At 37.5% G+C, this 18,651-nt stretch overlaps 1 protein-coding gene across 2 annotated transcripts in view; it reads right to left on the bottom strand.

Annotated features, from left to right (window-relative positions):
* Positions 1-18,651, bottom strand: part of Ppa2 (inorganic pyrophosphatase 2) — a 55,041-nt gene that overhangs the window by 25,631 nt on the left and 10,759 nt on the right. For both annotated transcript variants that reach the window (XM_042701840.1, XM_042701841.1), the window contains exons 2-6: positions 17,721-17,785; positions 16,841-16,885; positions 13,514-13,567; positions 12,475-12,594; positions 3,562-3,648 (exon numbers count right to left, since the gene is read on the bottom strand). In XM_042701840.1, coding sequence (XP_042557774.1) covers positions 3,562-3,648; positions 12,475-12,594; positions 13,514-13,567; positions 16,841-16,885; positions 17,721-17,785 — 371 coding nt within the window. The remainder of the gene's footprint in view (positions 1-3,561; positions 3,649-12,474; positions 12,595-13,513; positions 13,568-16,840; positions 16,886-17,720; positions 17,786-18,651) is intronic.

Here is an 18,651-nt window from a genome sequence, read left to right as displayed (position 1 = left end):
CAAATATACTTTAGTAAATATTATGATGGGTCATATTGAGAAAAAGGAATAAACTGATCTGGCTGTCAGGAAAAATGTACTTTCCCAGTTCAAATATAAGTCTACCCTTCCAAGAAAATTACTTTACATGGCAGATTTTTTAAAAATATCAATTCTGCAGGTCTAATGTAGTTCATCATGTTTGAAGTAAGCTGGGATTCTATATGCCTCAAAGGTTTTAAGTGATATCAAAATTGGGTTATCAACTTTGGTAGCCACTGCAAAAAATTTCAAATGACAGGATTTTTAGTTATAAACAGTGTGGCTTAATTCTTTCACTACTGTTACAAGTGGCAACCTGAGGAAGATTACTTCATGGAGTATTTTACATGTTTCTCAACAGTCAAATAAAGACAATATCACTTATCCACTATGGGAAGTAAAGAGGCCAGGGAGAGCAGACTTTGAACTAAAAATCATACAAGATCATCTATAGATACCAATGTTTTTCTCACTCAGCTCACATGAACTTAGCACTACCCACTGCTGATCCTTCAGAGTCTGGTATGAGCAGAATCCCTGAGGCCTCCAGTGTATATTCTTTTCTTTTTTTGGTACTGGGGATCGAACCCAGGACATTGCACTTGCTAGGCAAGCATTTTGCCACTGAGCTACATCCCAGCCCTCCAGTGTATATTCTATGTAGATTCAGAATTTAGGAAACTCTAACATAAGTTCTATGGTGATTAAGAACTTAAAACAGGGGTAAACTTCAACCAGGTCCAGTCAATATAAATACTACTTTAAAGTCTACTATGATATGAAGAGGTTTCCTAATATTGCATAATAAATTATTAACATTGAAAGGCCTCAAATAGTATATCATCTGTTTGTATGGTTCAGGTGTCTTGGCCAGTAGTCTACGTTCTCTGCCTACGGCCTTGCAAGCTAGAAACAAGGAAGGATTCTCTTCTGTTGGTTTCCTGCAGTTGTGGGACAGAGGCCTCTGTTGTCTTGCTCTCTGCATCTAGAAGTTGGCCTCTATCCTTCCCAAGTGCCATCCCTTCCTCATCTTTAAAGCAGCAGTGGGGTATGCGCACTTCCTGTGACCTTCTCACATGACCCTTTCACGTCCTCTTCCACCACTAGCCAGAGCAAACTCTGTTTTTAAGGGCTCACATCATTACATTGAACTCTCACATACCTACCCACTGCGATCCTCAAGAGTCTAGTATGAGCAGAATGCCTGAGGCCTGAACTGTTCCTATTTTACAGCAAGCCAGGAGATAAAACACAATCTAGATAGAGCGAAATGTCTCACTATATCCACAGATGCAAGAATCATGGCAGACATCTTTAAGTACCATTTTGGAAAATCTAGTATCCCAAAAGAAATTAAAAAGGAGAAGTTCTATAACAAAAATAAATTGTAAAAAAAAATGCCCCCAAACTCAAATATGTACATATTTATCTGAGGAAGAAAACATGGAAAAATAAAAACCTACATTTATTGGCACAGCAGGATTTTAAGAGAAAGTTTGTCTTTAATTTCTTGTCTATGAATAAAACTATAATTTTCTATAATACATAACATTGAGGGGAAAAAATTTAAAATATTTGGGAAAAAAGGGTCAAAAATAAAAACAAAAGCAGATAAAAATTAAAGAATATGTTCCTAGAGAAGAAATAGATTTTTGTGATCACCAAATTCAAATAATAACCAGGCTTACAAAATGTTAATTTTAGTATAAAATAGCAATATTTTGCTTACTGGTAAACCATGGTGCTTAGGAATTCATTTTTTTCTTCTACATGCTGCTAATAATTTCATCATTCTAGAATATCTTTCCAGCAACTCTTGTTGATTCTTATGCCATGAGCATTTCTCCTACACCTTTAATATTCTAATAGATATTCAAGTAGAAGTACTTTCATTTAATCATTTATAATTAGTATCTTATCTACACAAAACATTACAAAGATTAGTCAATATATTCTTCAGGAATTAGTACATACTAGCTATGTACTAGGCTTTAAAGGTACTATGCTTTCAATACTGTATTTAGAAATCACTATATTAAAAACCTTTCATTTTATTCTGCATATTCAGTGACTGACACGTTTATTTAAGAACCCACATTGAGTTTTCTGAGTGTTATTAATTTGTTCTGTCAGTAACAAATTAGTGTCACTAAGTCAAATCAATTTAACAGATACAAATATTTTCATAGGATTCCTTCCAGTTAACCATCTCATTAATTACATTTCACTGACACATCTGTTCATGGACAAAAATAAAGTCACTTTAAATTTAATCTTTTAACACCTACATAATGTTTCAACCAATTTAATAATTTATACCAAATATGAACTACATAGGACAGGAATTGTACTCAAAGAATTTTATATAATCTTTTTTATATAATCTTTCAATCAATGTAACATCAATTTATTGACCTTTGCTTAAGATTATAAAGTTACTATTTTATGATAAGACTCTTTATCAAGATACATGGATGTGATTGAAAAACACAGCACAGTGTCTGGGCACAGGAGGTACTCGTTAGAATATCCATCATTCTTTCTAATCTTTCATTTTATGCACACTTTGACCATCCCTGGGGAGAAAAAAGTTCAAAAAATGAATTCTCAACTGCAGCTTAAATATTATAAGCAAAACTTATAATTTGTTCCTATTTCTGCTGGAGAATTACAGTCATATATACATATGAATTGTAACTAATCAACAAATACTCAGGAGGTTGAAATCTGAGAACCAGAGTTCAAAGCTAGTCTGGGCAGAAAAGCCATGAGACTCTTAATCTCTAATAAACTACTCAGAAAAAGCCAGAAGTGACATTGTGGCTCAAGTGGTAGAGCACTAGCCTTGAGCACAAATTGGCTCAGGGACAGTGTCCTAGTTCAGGCCCTGAGTTCAAACCCCAGGACTGGCAAAAAACCCAAATAAACAAATTCCCAGAAACACAAAATGGAATAAGGCTTTTTCACCTTCAGGAAAACAGTAAGAGGGAAGGAAAAAGAAAGGAGGGGAAGTAAGAAAAGGAAGTAGAGGAAGAGAAGACAGTGGAAGAGAAAAAAGCAAGAAGCAAAAGAAAGAAAGATAAAGAGGAAGAAGAAGAAGTAAAACAAATGAAAAAGAAGAGAGGCGAGAAGCAGTTGGCTCTCATCAGTATTAAAGCTTCTGTCTGGATAATGACAGGGATGCTGAGGAGAGACAGGGCTTGGCAAACTTCCTGTAAAGTGTCAGATAGTAACTATTTCAGGCTTTGTGGACACCATGATCTCTCCTACAATTCCTCAATTCTACCATGTAGTACAAAAGCAGCCCTAGACAATGCACATATTAGGCATAGCTGTATTGTACATATAGGGGTGGCTGCATTTTTCTTGCTATAATTTACCAACCCCTGTGTTAAGAGAAGTAAATATATAAAAGACCAGATATCAGAGAAATCAATAGCTTGCACTTTGAAGAGTTGAAGGACTAGAGGCAAAAATGAAACTTCATAGCATGAATAAATCAAAGCATATGTTGTAACAAACAAAGTCTATAAAACCAACCTTGGAGCCTATTTCACAAACATCAATAGGGTCATTATCTCCACAGCAGTCTGTGTTCTTATCTTTCTGATTGGGATCTTCCCAAGTCTGAAAGAGAAGCAGAAATGTAGGCTAATGCTCACTGTAACATCTTAATCTTTCTACATGATCATCAAGTTTTATAGCTAGCTATAATTCAAAGGGGAAATTCTCAGAAATTACACAGGCTCAAGGGCAAGACGCCAGTATGTCCCTAAGCATCACAATAATTAAAACAGATTTATAGTATTTCCTCCCTCTGTCTCATTTGTCTGTATAATCATGTCTGAAAGTGGGTGGTCCTCCAAATTTAGTCAGGGACTCAATTCATATTCACAAATCTTAAGAGTTTCAGTTTGTGTGTTCTCCTGTTTGTGCCCTTGCTTGAATTTCCGCTGGCAGCCTCAACAATGGCTTCTGTCTCTTATTGCTGTCTGACATGGTGACACTGAAGAGATGCAGCTTCCCGTTTTTGAAAATGAACTTCCTAGTCTTTAAATATCTTCTACTTGTAGAAACAGTTTTCCTTTCGTAAACAAAAGAACAAGACGTTATATACCTTGGGAGGGGCAGGGGAGAATGACGAAAGGGGCAATAGCAATCAAGAAGCATCACACTTATAAATTGATTTGTTGAATGGTAACCTCCTTCTACAACTACCTAGAGATAGTAAAAATAATGAAAGAAAAACTCTTTTTTATCTCATTTTGTTCCACTAAAGAAAATGCTCTGTATTTTTACATTAAATGTCAAGATACTGAAAAAACATACATAGAGCCAATCAATACCAGTGGCTCATGCCTGTAATTCTACCTACACAGGAAGCAGACAACTGAGGATCAAGGTTCCAAGCCAGCCTAAGCAGACAAATCTGAAAGACTCTTATCTCCAATTAAGCAGCAAAAAGCCAAAAGTGGAGATATGGCTCAAATGGTAAGAGTGCCAGACTTGGGGGAAAAAAAGCTAAGCAAGAGTGCACAGCCCTGAGTTAAAACTCCAATACCAGAACAACAACAACAACAAAAAACCCACACAAAACCATGAAAATAAACTCACCCAGTTTACTAAACATAGTATACTATTGACTACAAAATTACGTGTGCTTTTGTAAATGGACAGCATAGTAGATATTTGCTATCAAGTTTAAATATCCTCTAGGACCTACCACTTCCCTAAAGCTTCCTAACTGCTTGCTCTAAATCCAAGCCTAAAAGTTGCTCAAAAGCTCCCAGAATTTACACTATAAGAGCGTAAAGGGGGGCGGGGGGCGGGGGAGAGGATGGGAAGGAATGGGAAGGGGAAACAAAGGAGAAGGCCACAATGCTTGATAAGAAATGTACTCATTATCTTGCCCGTGTAATTGTAACCCCTCTGTACAGTAGTTTCAAAATAAAATAAAATAAAATAAAATAAAAAGAGCTGTGAACATTGTGCAACCTTAAGATTCAGTTAATTGCTACTACCTTGGATTTCAGGTTAGCCAAGTTTAGTTTCTCTAATTTTATGTCTGTAACTAAAAATGCACACTTATTAATAGCCAACTCCAGAAAAATATTTTCTTTCTCATGTTAATTATAGTATACCCAGAAATAAATTGTCCTGACCCTATTGAAAAAAAAGCAACCATGTCAGACAAGATTATACTTCCCAAATATTAATTACTAGTACAATATAAAAAACTATAATTGTTCACCTTACATACTGCTTATAGGTGATAGATACTTTCTAAATCACATGCATAAACACTGTGGGGGAAAATGACATTATCCACATTTGTACAGATAAAGTGAAATAAAGTGTTTAACTTATCCAAGTTTAGAGTTTCTAAGCATTTATAATGCACTTTTTTTTTTCTTTTTTTGGTGCTTAGGGCTCAACTCAGGGGTTAGATGCTGTCCCTGAGCTTTTTGCTCAAGGCTAGCACTCTTAACACTTAGGCCACAGCTCTACTTTTGGCTTTTTTTGGTAGTTTAGTGGAGATAAAGCGACTCATGGACTTTCCTGCTCGGACTAGCTCCAAAGTGTGTTCCTCAGATCTCAGATCCTTGAGTAGCTAGGATTATAGGTATGAGCTATCAACGCCAAGCATAATGTCCAAATTTTGATAATGATAGCAAATTCTATTTTGTAGTTATCTTCTTGTAGATACTTTTCTCAGAATCTCCTAAGCACATTTTCCCACAGAAGTTCCATTCTTCTTTGGTTTCCCCATCACTCTACATTTTTCTTATTGTTACCAAACATCCATTTACATTAATCAGTAAGATGAGTACAGTATTTACTGAGTGCTATCTAGGCCAGGAATAGAAATGAGTAAGAAACAGCCAATACCTTGAAGAGTATCAGGGTACTGGAATTTATGACAAATACTTCAGCATTTGTGCTGGGGAAAACAATGTGAGACCAAAGTAAAGTCAAAATCAAAATCCTAAAAAATCTCTCTCCTTATACAGGGTCCTCTCTTGAACCCTCCTAATCCTTCACCCACAGTCACAGAGAAAACAAATGTGATAAGCCAGAGACACGGCCTTAATTAGGAAAGGCAGCAGGATTCTATCCTACCTCAGCCACAAACTACTATGACTACAAAATCAAGACCTCAGTGTCTTCTGCTAGAAAAAATGATTCAACTAGAAAAATTTTAGATATATTTTTGCCCTGCAACTGTGATTTTTAGTATTCATTCATAATCTGCATGAATACTACCAATGAATACGAAGCTTACTTTGGCTGTTCTCTGAGACAAAACTGTATTTTTATGACATGAACAAAACTTGGTTTTGGTAAGTGTTTCTGTTGACTTGCATTCTCCCAGAACTGTATTTTGAGTATTAGCCACTGATTTAGTTTCTATCATTACGGAAATAAGTACGAAGTAAAGCATGCTTAAACTACACAATGATACTAATTTTAACACCGTTTCTTCATGACTTTGCAACAGAAAAAATACCAGACTGATTCTATTTCCATGTCTGCCTTCAACGAGTTAAATCTTCAGGGCTTTGGTTTTCATTTAAGAAGAAACACAAACTAAATGACCTCAATTTTAACTTGGGGTCATTTAGTTTAAAGTCAAAGAGAGGAAATCTTGACCGATTTAAAACTTTGAACATGCCCTCTTGTGGAGTTTTAGGTGTATAACAAGCAACTAACTAGAAAATAAGAAGTTCATGAGCTTTGTATTTCTTTCAGAAAAGTGAAAACGGTTACTATCTAGAATTTAAAACTAATTTTTGTAAGGACAACCCAACTAAAATGGGTTTTAGACATGAACAGGAAATTCAGAGAAACAAAATATGAATAGCTTAAAAATGTGCAAAAAGGGCTGGGAAGGTGGCTCGGTGGTAGAGCGCTTGCTTTGCATGCCTGAGGCCCTGGGTTCGATTCCTCAGCACCACATAAGCAAAAAGAAAAAAGCCGGAAATGGCTCTGTGGCTCAAGTGGTAGAGCACTAGCCTTGAGCTAAAGAGCTGAGGGACAGAGCCGAGGCCCACAGTTCAGGCCCCATGACCGGACCCCCCCCCCAAAAAAAAAAAATGTGCAAAAAGATTGATCAGATAAATACAAACTAAAACCACAACACTATTTCCAATTTTTTTTAAAAAAAAATCTGATAGTGTTAATACCAGTGAAGGTATTTATAACAGTATAAGTTGCTGCTTGGCAACAGTGGCTCACACCTGTAATTCTAGATACTCAGGAGGCTGAGATCTGAGGACCAAAGTTCAAAGCCAGCCTGAGCAGGAAGTTGAAGAGATGTGCATCTTCAATTCACTACCAAAAAGCTGGAAGTGGCTGTAGCTCAAGAGGTAGAGCACTAGGCTTAAGCATAACAAAAACAACAACAACAACAAAAATCTTCAATGACAACAGCCAGGCCCTGTGTTCAAATCCTCAGGACCAGCACACACACATACAGAGTGTAAGTTATAAACAACTTGGGGATACTTATTAAAATAGGTATAAAATTCACAATTTGACTCATGAAGTATATACCTAGGGGTACATACTCAAATATAGAGAAAACAATTAATATGGACCAAAGCAAGGAATCCAAAAAAGCTTTAAAATAAAGCTATTATCAGGAACCGTGTTATAATAAATGATTGTGATGCTATGAAAAAAGGAACAAATCAAAATGTGTAGCCTAAATTAAAACTTTTGTACAGTGTTTAAGATCATTGCCCTGTAATTTATAAATACGAGCTAATATGCTTGTAACCACCATGCTCTGGCCCAAAGCTTCATATATAGGAGAGTCTTGAGAATTCATTCCTGATTAACCGTATCACTGTGCTAAAGGAAGTAATAGCTACTCAGTGACAACCTGGATTCCCAGCTTTCAATTAGAGCAAGAGTGCCTCTTGCTGTCACTGGCATCACTGAGATATTACTGTGAATTCACTACAGAGTTGAACATGCTGCTGGCTCACCCTTTGCTACTCACAACCACCTTGTTGGGGCAGGTGGTGGGACCATACATATGGATGGACCCAACAAGGTTAAGTCTCTTAGGCTCTAAACCCAATCTTCAACTTAGCAGTTGACTTGATGACTGCTCTCACCAAATTTCCCACTGTTGTAAGATAAATCACAGGTGAACAGCCAAATGTGGCATCTATATATGCCAATGACACTGAGAACCAGGATATAACCATCCACAAAATCCCTGCCTCCAGAACTCTTGTTCTTATTTCTATGCTTTATTTTTCCCCCTTTCCGCACTTCCCACACCGTAACCTGCCCTATAATTCATTTAATTTGTTGTCAACTTCTTCTGGCTACAGTGCAGTTTTGTTTTGTTTTGTTTTTTATCAATCCTGGGGCTTGAACTCAGGGCCTGGGCACTGTCCTTGAGCTTCTTTTGCTCAGGGCTAGCACCCTACCACTGGAGCCACAGCACCACTTCCAGCTTTTTCTGTTTAGGTGGTACTGAGGAATCAAACCCAGGGCTTCGTGCAGGGTAGGTAAGAACTCTTATCACTAAGCCACATTCCCAGACCTTAGAATGCAGTCTTGATGAGAACAGGATTTTTGTGTGTTTTATTGATGGTTATATCCCAACTGTCTAGCTTAGTGGCTGGCACTAAGCTGGTGATCAGTAAATATTTTTGCTGTGAATTAATTAATGCATTGCATATGTGTTATTCATAGGCATGTATGAGTTGGCTTTCATTTGAGCATTGTTTTTAAAAACATTTAATTTAATTATTTTTATTTGGTAGATAAATAGGATATGCAATCTAAGTTTATGTGCACACATATATACTCCCAAGACTGGCTAGGATTTAAACACATATCTAAGACTTTTGCTTAAAAATAGCAGTCTATTTCCTTTCCTTCATTTCCATTCAATCACACTGGGCTACTCTGTGTTACTTAACTATACAAGGCATATTCAACCTCAGGCCATTCTCCTTGCTGTTTCCTGTTGGACTGCTCTTTTCCTAAATGTCCACCATACATGGTCCCTCACTTCCTTTAGATCTTTACTGAAATAATACTTTTCACTGAGATCTTCCCTTAGCTCAAGGTCAAGAACACTTCGGAGTGCCATTCCCTCCCTTCCTAGCAGTACTGGGGTTTGAATTCAAGGCCTTCTACTTGCTAAGCAGGAACTGTACCACATAAGCCATACCCCCAGCCTTTTCTGCTTTTTATTTTTCAGGTGTGGCTTTACATTTCTGTACAGGCTTTGCCTAAGATCATGATCTTCCTACCTCTATTCCTGTGCAACTGAGAGCACAGATGCACACTATCACCCTTGACTTATTGATTTGCACAGGGTCTCAATACTTTTTGTGCATCCTAGCCTTGAACCACTAATCCTTCCAATCTCTTCTTCCCAAGTAGTTGAGATTACAGGAAGGGACAAGGAGGCATTTAATGAGCCGCCACACCCAGCCTCCCTGCTTTTTTTCCTCCTCCAGTGCACTTACTACCCGCTGACATTATACTTGGTTTATTGTTCATCTGTCTGACTAGAATAAAAGTTCCCAATGAGTTTTTGTCACTTTTATTACTGTTTTCCCAGAGTACTTAAGACTAAAAACACTGCCTGGAAACTATTAAACACTCAATAAATATGTATTAAATGGAAGAACAGTTCTGTAAGCTTAGAAATTAGAAACACTATAGAAGTTGTGTGGAATGGAAGTAAGGATGAAGGAAGAAAGTTGCAAAGTAAGGATGGAGATCATGCAGGGTCAGGGAAGAACTTTTAAATAAGAGTTTTATATTTTATCCTTTTAAGGACAAGAAATTGAGGGGCTCTTTATTGTTTTTGTTTTGTTTTATTTTCCAGTATTAGAACAGAACACAGGTTTTGTAAGCACTTTACCACTTGAGCTGCATCCCAGTCCTTTGGGTTTGTTTTTCAAATTGGGTATCCTAATTTTGCCCAGACAGTCTTGATCTGTGCTCCAAAGTAGGTGGGATTAGAGACATGTACTTCCATAGTTGGCTCTGAAAAGTTCTGGCATAGGAAAAGCATTCCTGGATTTTTAAACTCTCACAGTAGATGTTGGATGGAATATGTTTTAGGTAGGTAATGGAGAATACAAGGTAAATAGTACATTAAGACATGGAAGCAATTTAATTTGGTTGATTCAAAGTTAACTCACAAAGAAAAGTCCCTGAAACTCCATCTCCAAATAACCTGCAAAACGCCAGGCTAGTGATGTGGCTCACATAGCACAGGTTTGAGTACGATTTAGGGCCTGAGTTCAAACCTCAGTACTAGCAAGGGAGAGACAGAAAAAGAAAGAGAGAGATGGAGAAAGAGAACACTACTACACATAACAGACTAAGATCATGGCAGATAAGAGCACCTTAAAATTAAAACACATCACACAAGGGAAACACAAAATTTTAGCGGGCTCCATAGAGAAATCTACATAAATTTCTTTTGTTTTACCTTCATCTCTCACCTCCTTTCACTTCTCATCAATAGGTCTGCTTTATATTGTCCCCAACAAAATAACAGAATTAGTAAAAATGTTAGGCTTAGATGTCGATCACACCAACCAGAATGTAAATTACTTCGATAAAAAACAGAAAATATTCAAGTAGTAATCACAATATTACTATCCATTACACATTCTACTAATGAAATAATTTCATTTCCTCTCACCACAGCCATATGCAATAGATATTACTCTTCATTGTACAGGTAAAGATGTACCTTGCCCAAGGTCATATTGTATCCTCTGTCTTCTAAGCCCAACACCTAGTTTACTAGCCAGAACATAGATTCTTAATAAATGTCTACAGAAACGAACAAACTTGAACTCTCTCTTCCTTACATGCCTTTTTTTCCATCTGCCTCAAATTCAGTGGCTTCTTTGGCCTGGCCCTCTTCCTCCCTTCCTCACCTTTCCCCATGCCCTATGTGCCACAGAATTTCTTCAACCTTTCCCTGGTGAGTCTAGCAGAATGTCTTTTTAGGCATTTAGGGAATCAGAAAGGCTGCTTTCCATCTCAGCAGACATTTCCATCCTGAGCACATCCATTTTAGGAGTGCCAGTTAACCAAGAATGCATCCACGTGGGTGGTCTAACTGCAAGAAAAGCAGCCTGGCTCTTCAGAGAACAATTTTCCCTTTTCTGTGAATGTTTATTCTAAATGGGCAGCTGTTTTGCTGGGCTGGGATAAAGCCAGGACCCCTCTCCCCATTCCTAGAAATTTCTTAAGTCTTTGCATTTCATGCAAGATATTAACATCAATATATAAAAACACAAAAATTAAACCTTCAGGCAGATGTTCTAATGAGGTTAATAAACATAAAAACAAATGTTTTTTTCTCTCTGTCCCCCAAACCTAGACTTTGGAGCAAGCAAACATACTGAAGCTTCCTAGTTAAACTGAAATATGAGAGGAAAGTTAAAAGAGCAAGAAAGGATGGAAGCAAATAAGAAAGGAAACTATCCAATGAGAACATTCGTCATTATACTGCCACTTGCTTCTCATCCTCCTTGCTTTCTACTCCTAACAGTGAGTAAGTAGATGGTCTAACTCAGCTCACATGTTCTGAAAAAATCAACCATTTAAAAAATAAAATTCATTGCATATAAATAGGTATAACAAAATTATAGGAATGACTACAGATAAAAAAATTAGCCAGGGGCTGGGAAGGTGGCTCAGTGGTAGAGTGCTTGCCTTGCATGCATGAGGCCCTGGGTTCAATTCCTCAGCACCACATAAGCAAAAAGAAAAAAGCCGGAAGTGGCACTGTGGCTCAAGTGGTAGAGCACTAGCCTTGAGCTGAAGAGCTGAGGGACAGTGTCCCAGGCCCAGAGTTCAGGCCCCATGACTGTATTCCCCCCCCCCAAATTAGCCAGGCTCTGGTGGTTTACACCTGTAATCCTAGCTACCCAGGGGGGCTGACATCTGAGGATCAAGGTTCAGTCAGCCCAAGCAAGAAAGTCCTTGAGACTCCTATCTTCAATTAACCACCAAACAGCCAGAAGACGAACTGTGTGGCTCAAAGAGTAAAAAAGCTCAGGGATAGCACCTAAGCCATAAGCCCTGAGTTCAAGCCAGAGGACTGGCACATGCACACACACACACACACACACTCACACAAACACAAATCACACTTCACACACACACACATACACACACACAAATCACACTTCATAGCTCAGTCCAGAAAATGAAATGTGCTCATAATGTCAATACACTGTGCCAGACCCCAAGAACTTCAGCACAGACACATATATGGTTTCAAACAAAATTTATTGATGCAATAAAACTGCACATTAAAGAATTTTAAATTTACAAATCTCTCCAACTGACGGGTCCTCAGAACCAATTTAAATTCAAGTAGTTCACAGGATTTACAAGGCAATTTTTTTCTGAAGACAGAAAAATTTTACCATTATAACAAAACATTACCTGAGGGAGGGCCCCATAGTTCCATATATAACCCTTGTGAGGGAAGATGTTTGCCACAAAGCGCAGCTTGCCATGCTTCGCGTCTTGTTTAATGGGATTCAATGGTTCCTTGGTGGCAATCTGAGCAGACCACAGGGGGACAAAAAAAGGAGACTGAGCACTGGATGTGATATGATACATCTTACATCTAAGCACTTTTTAAATTTTCCATATTCAGACAAAATATGTTCTAACTCACCGGTCAAAAGTGCTTTAAAATAAATTAAGTCAGTGCCTATTACTGATTTAGAATACCATTTTAAGATGGAAAGGAAACATCTAATCATAGGTGGAGGCACTGTAACACTATGCATTTCATGTTCCTAAACACAAGTGATAACATACTTGGAATGGCAAGAAGATAAAGATTAACCAAGTTGTCTGGGCAATAATCTTTTAGATTTGACTCCAAACATACAAGTAAAAAAAGCAAGACTAGACAAATGTGATTACAGCAAATGAAAAAGCTTCTGCAAAGCAAAGGAAATAATTGATAGTGAAGAAACAATGTACGTTGTATACTGTGTTTACATGTATACATACATACACTACACGTATACATACAGTATATACGCTGTATGTATATACACACACACAGTTACTACAGGTAACTACACACACACACACACACACACACACACACGCACACACACACACACACACACACACACACAGAGGACCTAGTAAAATTACTGATAAAACTTCCTAAATATAAATTTTGAAAATTACACATCTTCTTAACAATGCTTATCTTTAACTTAAAATAACACATTCCACCAGATCCCAAGCAGTAGAAGTTAGCTACATAAACAGTGCCACAAACTAAATTTCAACTCTAAGAGATCTCATCTTACCAAAGAAATAATGAAACACTGAAAATAAGTAATAAAGAAGTCTGTCAAACATCCCTATTTCAAAGTATTATGCCAAATAGCTAGAGAGTGTTTTTGTATCATTACTACACTGACAGTTCATTCTACATTAATAAACACGCTCGTACCTCCATTTTAGCATTTGTCCACCGAGGCACTTCCACGACCATATTAAACAAATTCTGTAATTTAAAAAAAAGAACACTGGATATTTCATCTGGTTTTTTCACTATGAATTGGAGAACCTAGTGCTAACTGAAATTAGTACAGCCTTTGAAAGAATGCTATAGGTTTTTGTCCAACAAAAAAATGTTCAGTGTCCACATTATACACTTACCTATTTCTTGTAGGAATTATACAGGTTGTTTGAAACACAGCAGAACTGAACCCATCACTTTGACTCCTAGTGTTGAAGGTTGCTACCTTTAAATGCACCTTTGCAGTGCAATGACAGAAGGAGAATGGAGTCAGGAAGAGGTGGTGACTATCATTTTCTAGCTAAGATAGGAGAGAGACCCAGTCCCTCATCTCAGACTTCACCTTACTCTTCTGTTCAAAGAAAACAGTGGGACCATCTCCGTCCCAACTACCACAAAGTAATTAGGAAGATCAGTGACTTACATAACGTAAAGGAAAACACACAGAAAGTTATGAAGTCAGATATTTTGAAAACTATACAACAATATTTACATGTAAGATACAATCATAATGCAAAATGAGAACTATCAGTATAGGCAGTTATAGATTCTGCATAAACCATAGCCAGCCATTTCCCCTCCCCTCAGATAGCTTCTTTTTCTCCTATACTTTATAGACTGCTTAAGCTAGCAGAGACTATAGGTCAGTAGTGAATAAAAGCCATTCCACAGCATGTCATACAAAGTGAGACTATTCCAGTTATTGGGGACTCATGTGACATTTTAATCAGGAAGAAGCAATGGTTCAAGACAGTACTACCCCAGGTGTGGCCCTGGACCAGGCCAATCTGCCAACTGGTTGTTACTGGCATTTAGAATCCTATGCAGGAAGCTGACAGTAATCACATGTCTGTGAATCCAATCATCAAAAACTGAAACTTGACTTAATACTTTTCATCATTCATTCTGATCCTATTTCTAAACTATCAGTTCACAACAAACACCAAAAACCACAATTATTTGAGAATAATTAAATACACTTATTTTCAAATGTGCACACATCGAATTCACCTGGTGAGCTTTAAATACAAACAGAAATCCCTAGCCCTACCACTGACCAATGTGAACTCAGTTGGATGGGAAGGAGCCAGGAGGGTGCTTATTTTTAAAAGCTCTCTAAGCCATTTTAATACACAAAGTTGGTTTAAAAAAACAACAGCTTGCAGGTTTTAGTGAATAGCAAATGTTGTTAATTCAAACAATGCCATTTGCACAATTAAATGTAAATATACGTTCGATGATGATATTTATTTTTTCTAGGTGAGACTAAGACTTTCAAATGGCAAGAGGCAAACCCATAATGAGGTAAACAAAGCCTAGAATGAGTTTCCAGCAACTATGCCTTAGAAGTGCATCTCCTACCTAGCTCGGCAACCCTGGCACAGCCCTGCTGTTCTGCTTCATTCTCTATGCTCTTTCATGAGGTGCTCCACACCTGTTTAAATATGTCTCAAGAAGCCGTTAAAAGAAAAACCCAAGTAAGTGGCAGATGTTCACATAATGTATTCATTCCCTGAAAGCCTAGCTGTAGAACAAATGCACGTGGATGAATATTCAAGATGACAGAGAAGACCAGGCTCAGGATGACTGCTGTACACAATGACACCTACCAAAATCACTCACACAGACCTGAACTGGGCCAAAGAATAGGTCTGAATTTTCAGCCTGGAAGTCAGACTCCCCCTCCCTCAGCACTTGCTCCTGATCACTAAGGGCCAACTTCTAACCTGCCTTTCTTCTCTCCAGCTAAAATGTATTGGGCCTGTAATTTTCAGGCTCACGTTAGTCTGGGTTTCCAAAGATTGTTATTAATTACAAGCCAATAATGGTCTGCCAGAATTTATTAGAAAATCACCAAGATAAAAGGAGGCATATATCAAATCAGACAATTATATATGGACATTTAACTTCTCCCTCAATCCTCTTCTCTCCATTTCTTCCTTTGTAAATGTAATGAAATAAAACACCCAATTTTTAAACAAAACAAAGTCACCAAGTTTTACATACACAGGGGTGGGGAATGAGGGGGGAAATAGGAATATCGCTCTTCTTTCCTCTTAATGCTTTCAAATGAATACAAATCAGATAGTCTCTAACGTGAACTAGATTACAAGAATTGTATTTTAATTTGGTTGTCTGGACTCAGAATATACTTTTCCCACTGTTACAGGCTAATACAAACTTTTGAGTTCCTTCATGTTTGCTAGTCCAACATCAAGTACCTAATCACTAGGACACTGGCTGTCAAACTTTATGTCTAGGATGAACCTGGAATACTTGCTAAGCATGGAGGAGAACCAGGCCCCATCAAGTAGATTCTGATTTAGCAGAGAGACAAGAGGGTCCTAGGACCTCAGCTCCAACAAACTCTGTAAGTGGGTCCAGTGTGGGTAATTGAAAGATTATTTGACAAACACTAACTCGAGAAAATGGAGGATGGCGGGCAAAGGCTGTAGGGATTAAACAGCCTCCTTGTCTATGTGTGAAGAGGGATCACAGACTAGGGACAAAAGTCTCAGTGAGGGGAGAGAAGAGAGGTAATATGGCTGGAAAGGTAAGGCAGCCGGGAAAGCTGTCTAGCACCTAGAGCAAGAGGTGCAGAAATATCAATCACATAATATAACTGAGAAATTCCAAAAAGGTTTGATAGTCATTTAGTTAAAACACAGACTTGAAATATATGGCATGCATTTATTTTATCAAGCATTTTCTTTCTTACTTTTTAAAGTTTTGGAATACATACTCCAACTACTTTATTTTACAAATAAAGGAAGCTAATCTGATGCCATCTCATGAAGTACATTTACTTTAGACTAATCTACCACAATACATAGTTTGCTACCAAAATCTAGTTTTGCATTGATTCTCTTAGGTCTTTCCCTTGAGAAAGAAGTTTCTAAAACAGTAAAACTGAAAGACAAAGAAGAACAGTGGATACAGGAGGGGTCAAAAGGGACTGCTATTTATTTACTGGGTGCAAAGTTTCCATCTGGGATGACAGAAAACTCTGCAAATAGGCAGTACTTAATGCCAGCACACTGTACATTCTATAAAGTTTAAAATGGTAAATTTTATGCTACAAATACTTTACCACAATAAAAGCCCTAACTTCCTTAGAGAGATACTAGAAGAAAAAAATACCAGAATGCACATGAGTCTTACATGGGCAAACTCACAAGTTTACAAATGCAAACTATCACTAAGGTCCCAAAGAGACAGTATAAAAGAGATTCACAAAATAGGAACTTTTAGATATACCTCATATTCATCATTCCGTGCTTTCTTCGTGGGAATGCCATTTTCCTATAAAAGACAAGACAGCATTTATGAGTGTAATATTTCACAGAAAAATACAGATGCACTGCAAAGTGATAAAAATGCACCGGCTTTCTTCATGTCCCATCCCAGAGGCTACTCAGAAATTTCCTCCTCCCACCAGTAATGTCCAGTGAACTAAGCACCAAAGGATTTTATAAAATAAAGTATTAGAAAAGCTAAATCACTTTCAAGAATTTTTCCAGATTTTTATGAAATAAGCAAAGGTTCTGTACAGTCTTTAAGGAAAGACTGGCAGTTTCCAGTGATTACACTTAAAACAGTCATTCCATTATTGAAATGAAACTCCAGGGAGCATGACTAACAAGCCATGGAAGTACCGGCTGCACCTCCTGCCTGTGAATTCTACCCAGGTGTGATGATTATGCCTCTACGAGGCATTTTTTAAATTAAACCAGACTATGTGGTGGGTTGGGAAGAAAAATTAAGCCATTCACAAATGTACACCCAGTACATATAACATTTATACACCAAAATGACTACTAATGAAGCAAACAAACAGAAAAACAATTATTATTGTTGCTATTGTTAAAAATAAGCCCATTGTTTAACTAAATTATTACCTCTAATCTTCACTTCATACCGAATTCTAAGCTTTATCTACCACTAACACCCGCTTTTTTCCAAATCCTATCCTTACCCAAATTTTCATTCATGATTGAGGTTTACAGCCCTGTTACTGCACCTGCTTCCCTTCTTGACCTCCAACCATATTCCGTCTTTCAGGGTGTTGCTAGAGAAGCATTTTATGGGAATGACAAAAACACTTATCTTCATTCCAGAAACAAGTAGGAAATCATACCTCTTTAATATCCACCTTCAGAGGAATATCATGAAATGGGGAAATGTAGTGACCTGCCACATTCTCTGCAAAAGAAAAACCCACAATTAAGCAACGATGCCGGCTCTTTTTAGCGATGATAACTTGATCCACTTTGACCTGTACTGACTTTCTTCTTAAACCTCCAATGTTAAGCTCAACTCAACTTTTAAAATGTTCCTGGGCTGGGAAGGTGGCTCAGTGGTAGAATGCTTGCCTCGCATGCATGAGGCTCTGGGTTTGATTCCTCAGCACCACATAAACAGAAAAAGCCAGAAGTGGCACTGTGGCTCAAGTGGTAGAGCACTAGCCTTGAGCTGAAGGACTGAGGGACAGCGCCCAGGCCCAGAGTTCAAGCCCCATGACCAACAAAAAAAAATTGTTCCTGTCTAATCACCAAGAGAAATAACACCATCTAAACTATACTGTGTTGCTGAAAATCATTTGCTTAAATATTCAATGTAGAAAATGCCTAGAATAGAGAAAAATGCACGAAAATCTCACTAAAAAGACTAGTACCATTTTTTTCCCTAGGAGAATCTTAATAAAACCTCCAGTTTCTATCTACCATCCACAGAATGGTGAAAAGGTCGCATTTTATAAAAAGAAACAAATAATCTGTTTTCACCCACACTGGCAAAGAAGTCTATATTAAGGTAAGCTTAAAACAAAAGCAACTTTCAGTAACAAACTTATCTTAAGATATTAAGAGTTGTATACTAAAAGGTGTCTTTAAAATATAGTTTAAAAATTCTTGATGACGACTAATCTTACTAAAGTGAAATGAACTTTGATTTGCATTTCCTTTATGGCCAGGAATGTCGAGCATTTCCTATGTATTTATTGGCCATTCTTCTGAGAAGTCTCTACTTAGCTTCTTTGCCCATTTATTAATTGGGTTATTGATTCTTTG

The sequence above is a fragment of the Dipodomys spectabilis genome, unplaced genomic scaffold (genome assembly GCF_019054845.1).
Source record: "Dipodomys spectabilis isolate Male_0828 unplaced genomic scaffold, ASM1905484v1 ptg000297l, whole genome shotgun sequence".
In the NCBI taxonomy this organism is placed as follows: domain Eukaryota; kingdom Metazoa; phylum Chordata; class Mammalia; order Rodentia; family Heteromyidae; genus Dipodomys; species Dipodomys spectabilis.
The sequence above is the reverse complement of the archived record's forward strand: the minus strand, read 5'-3'. Positions and strand labels throughout refer to the sequence as shown.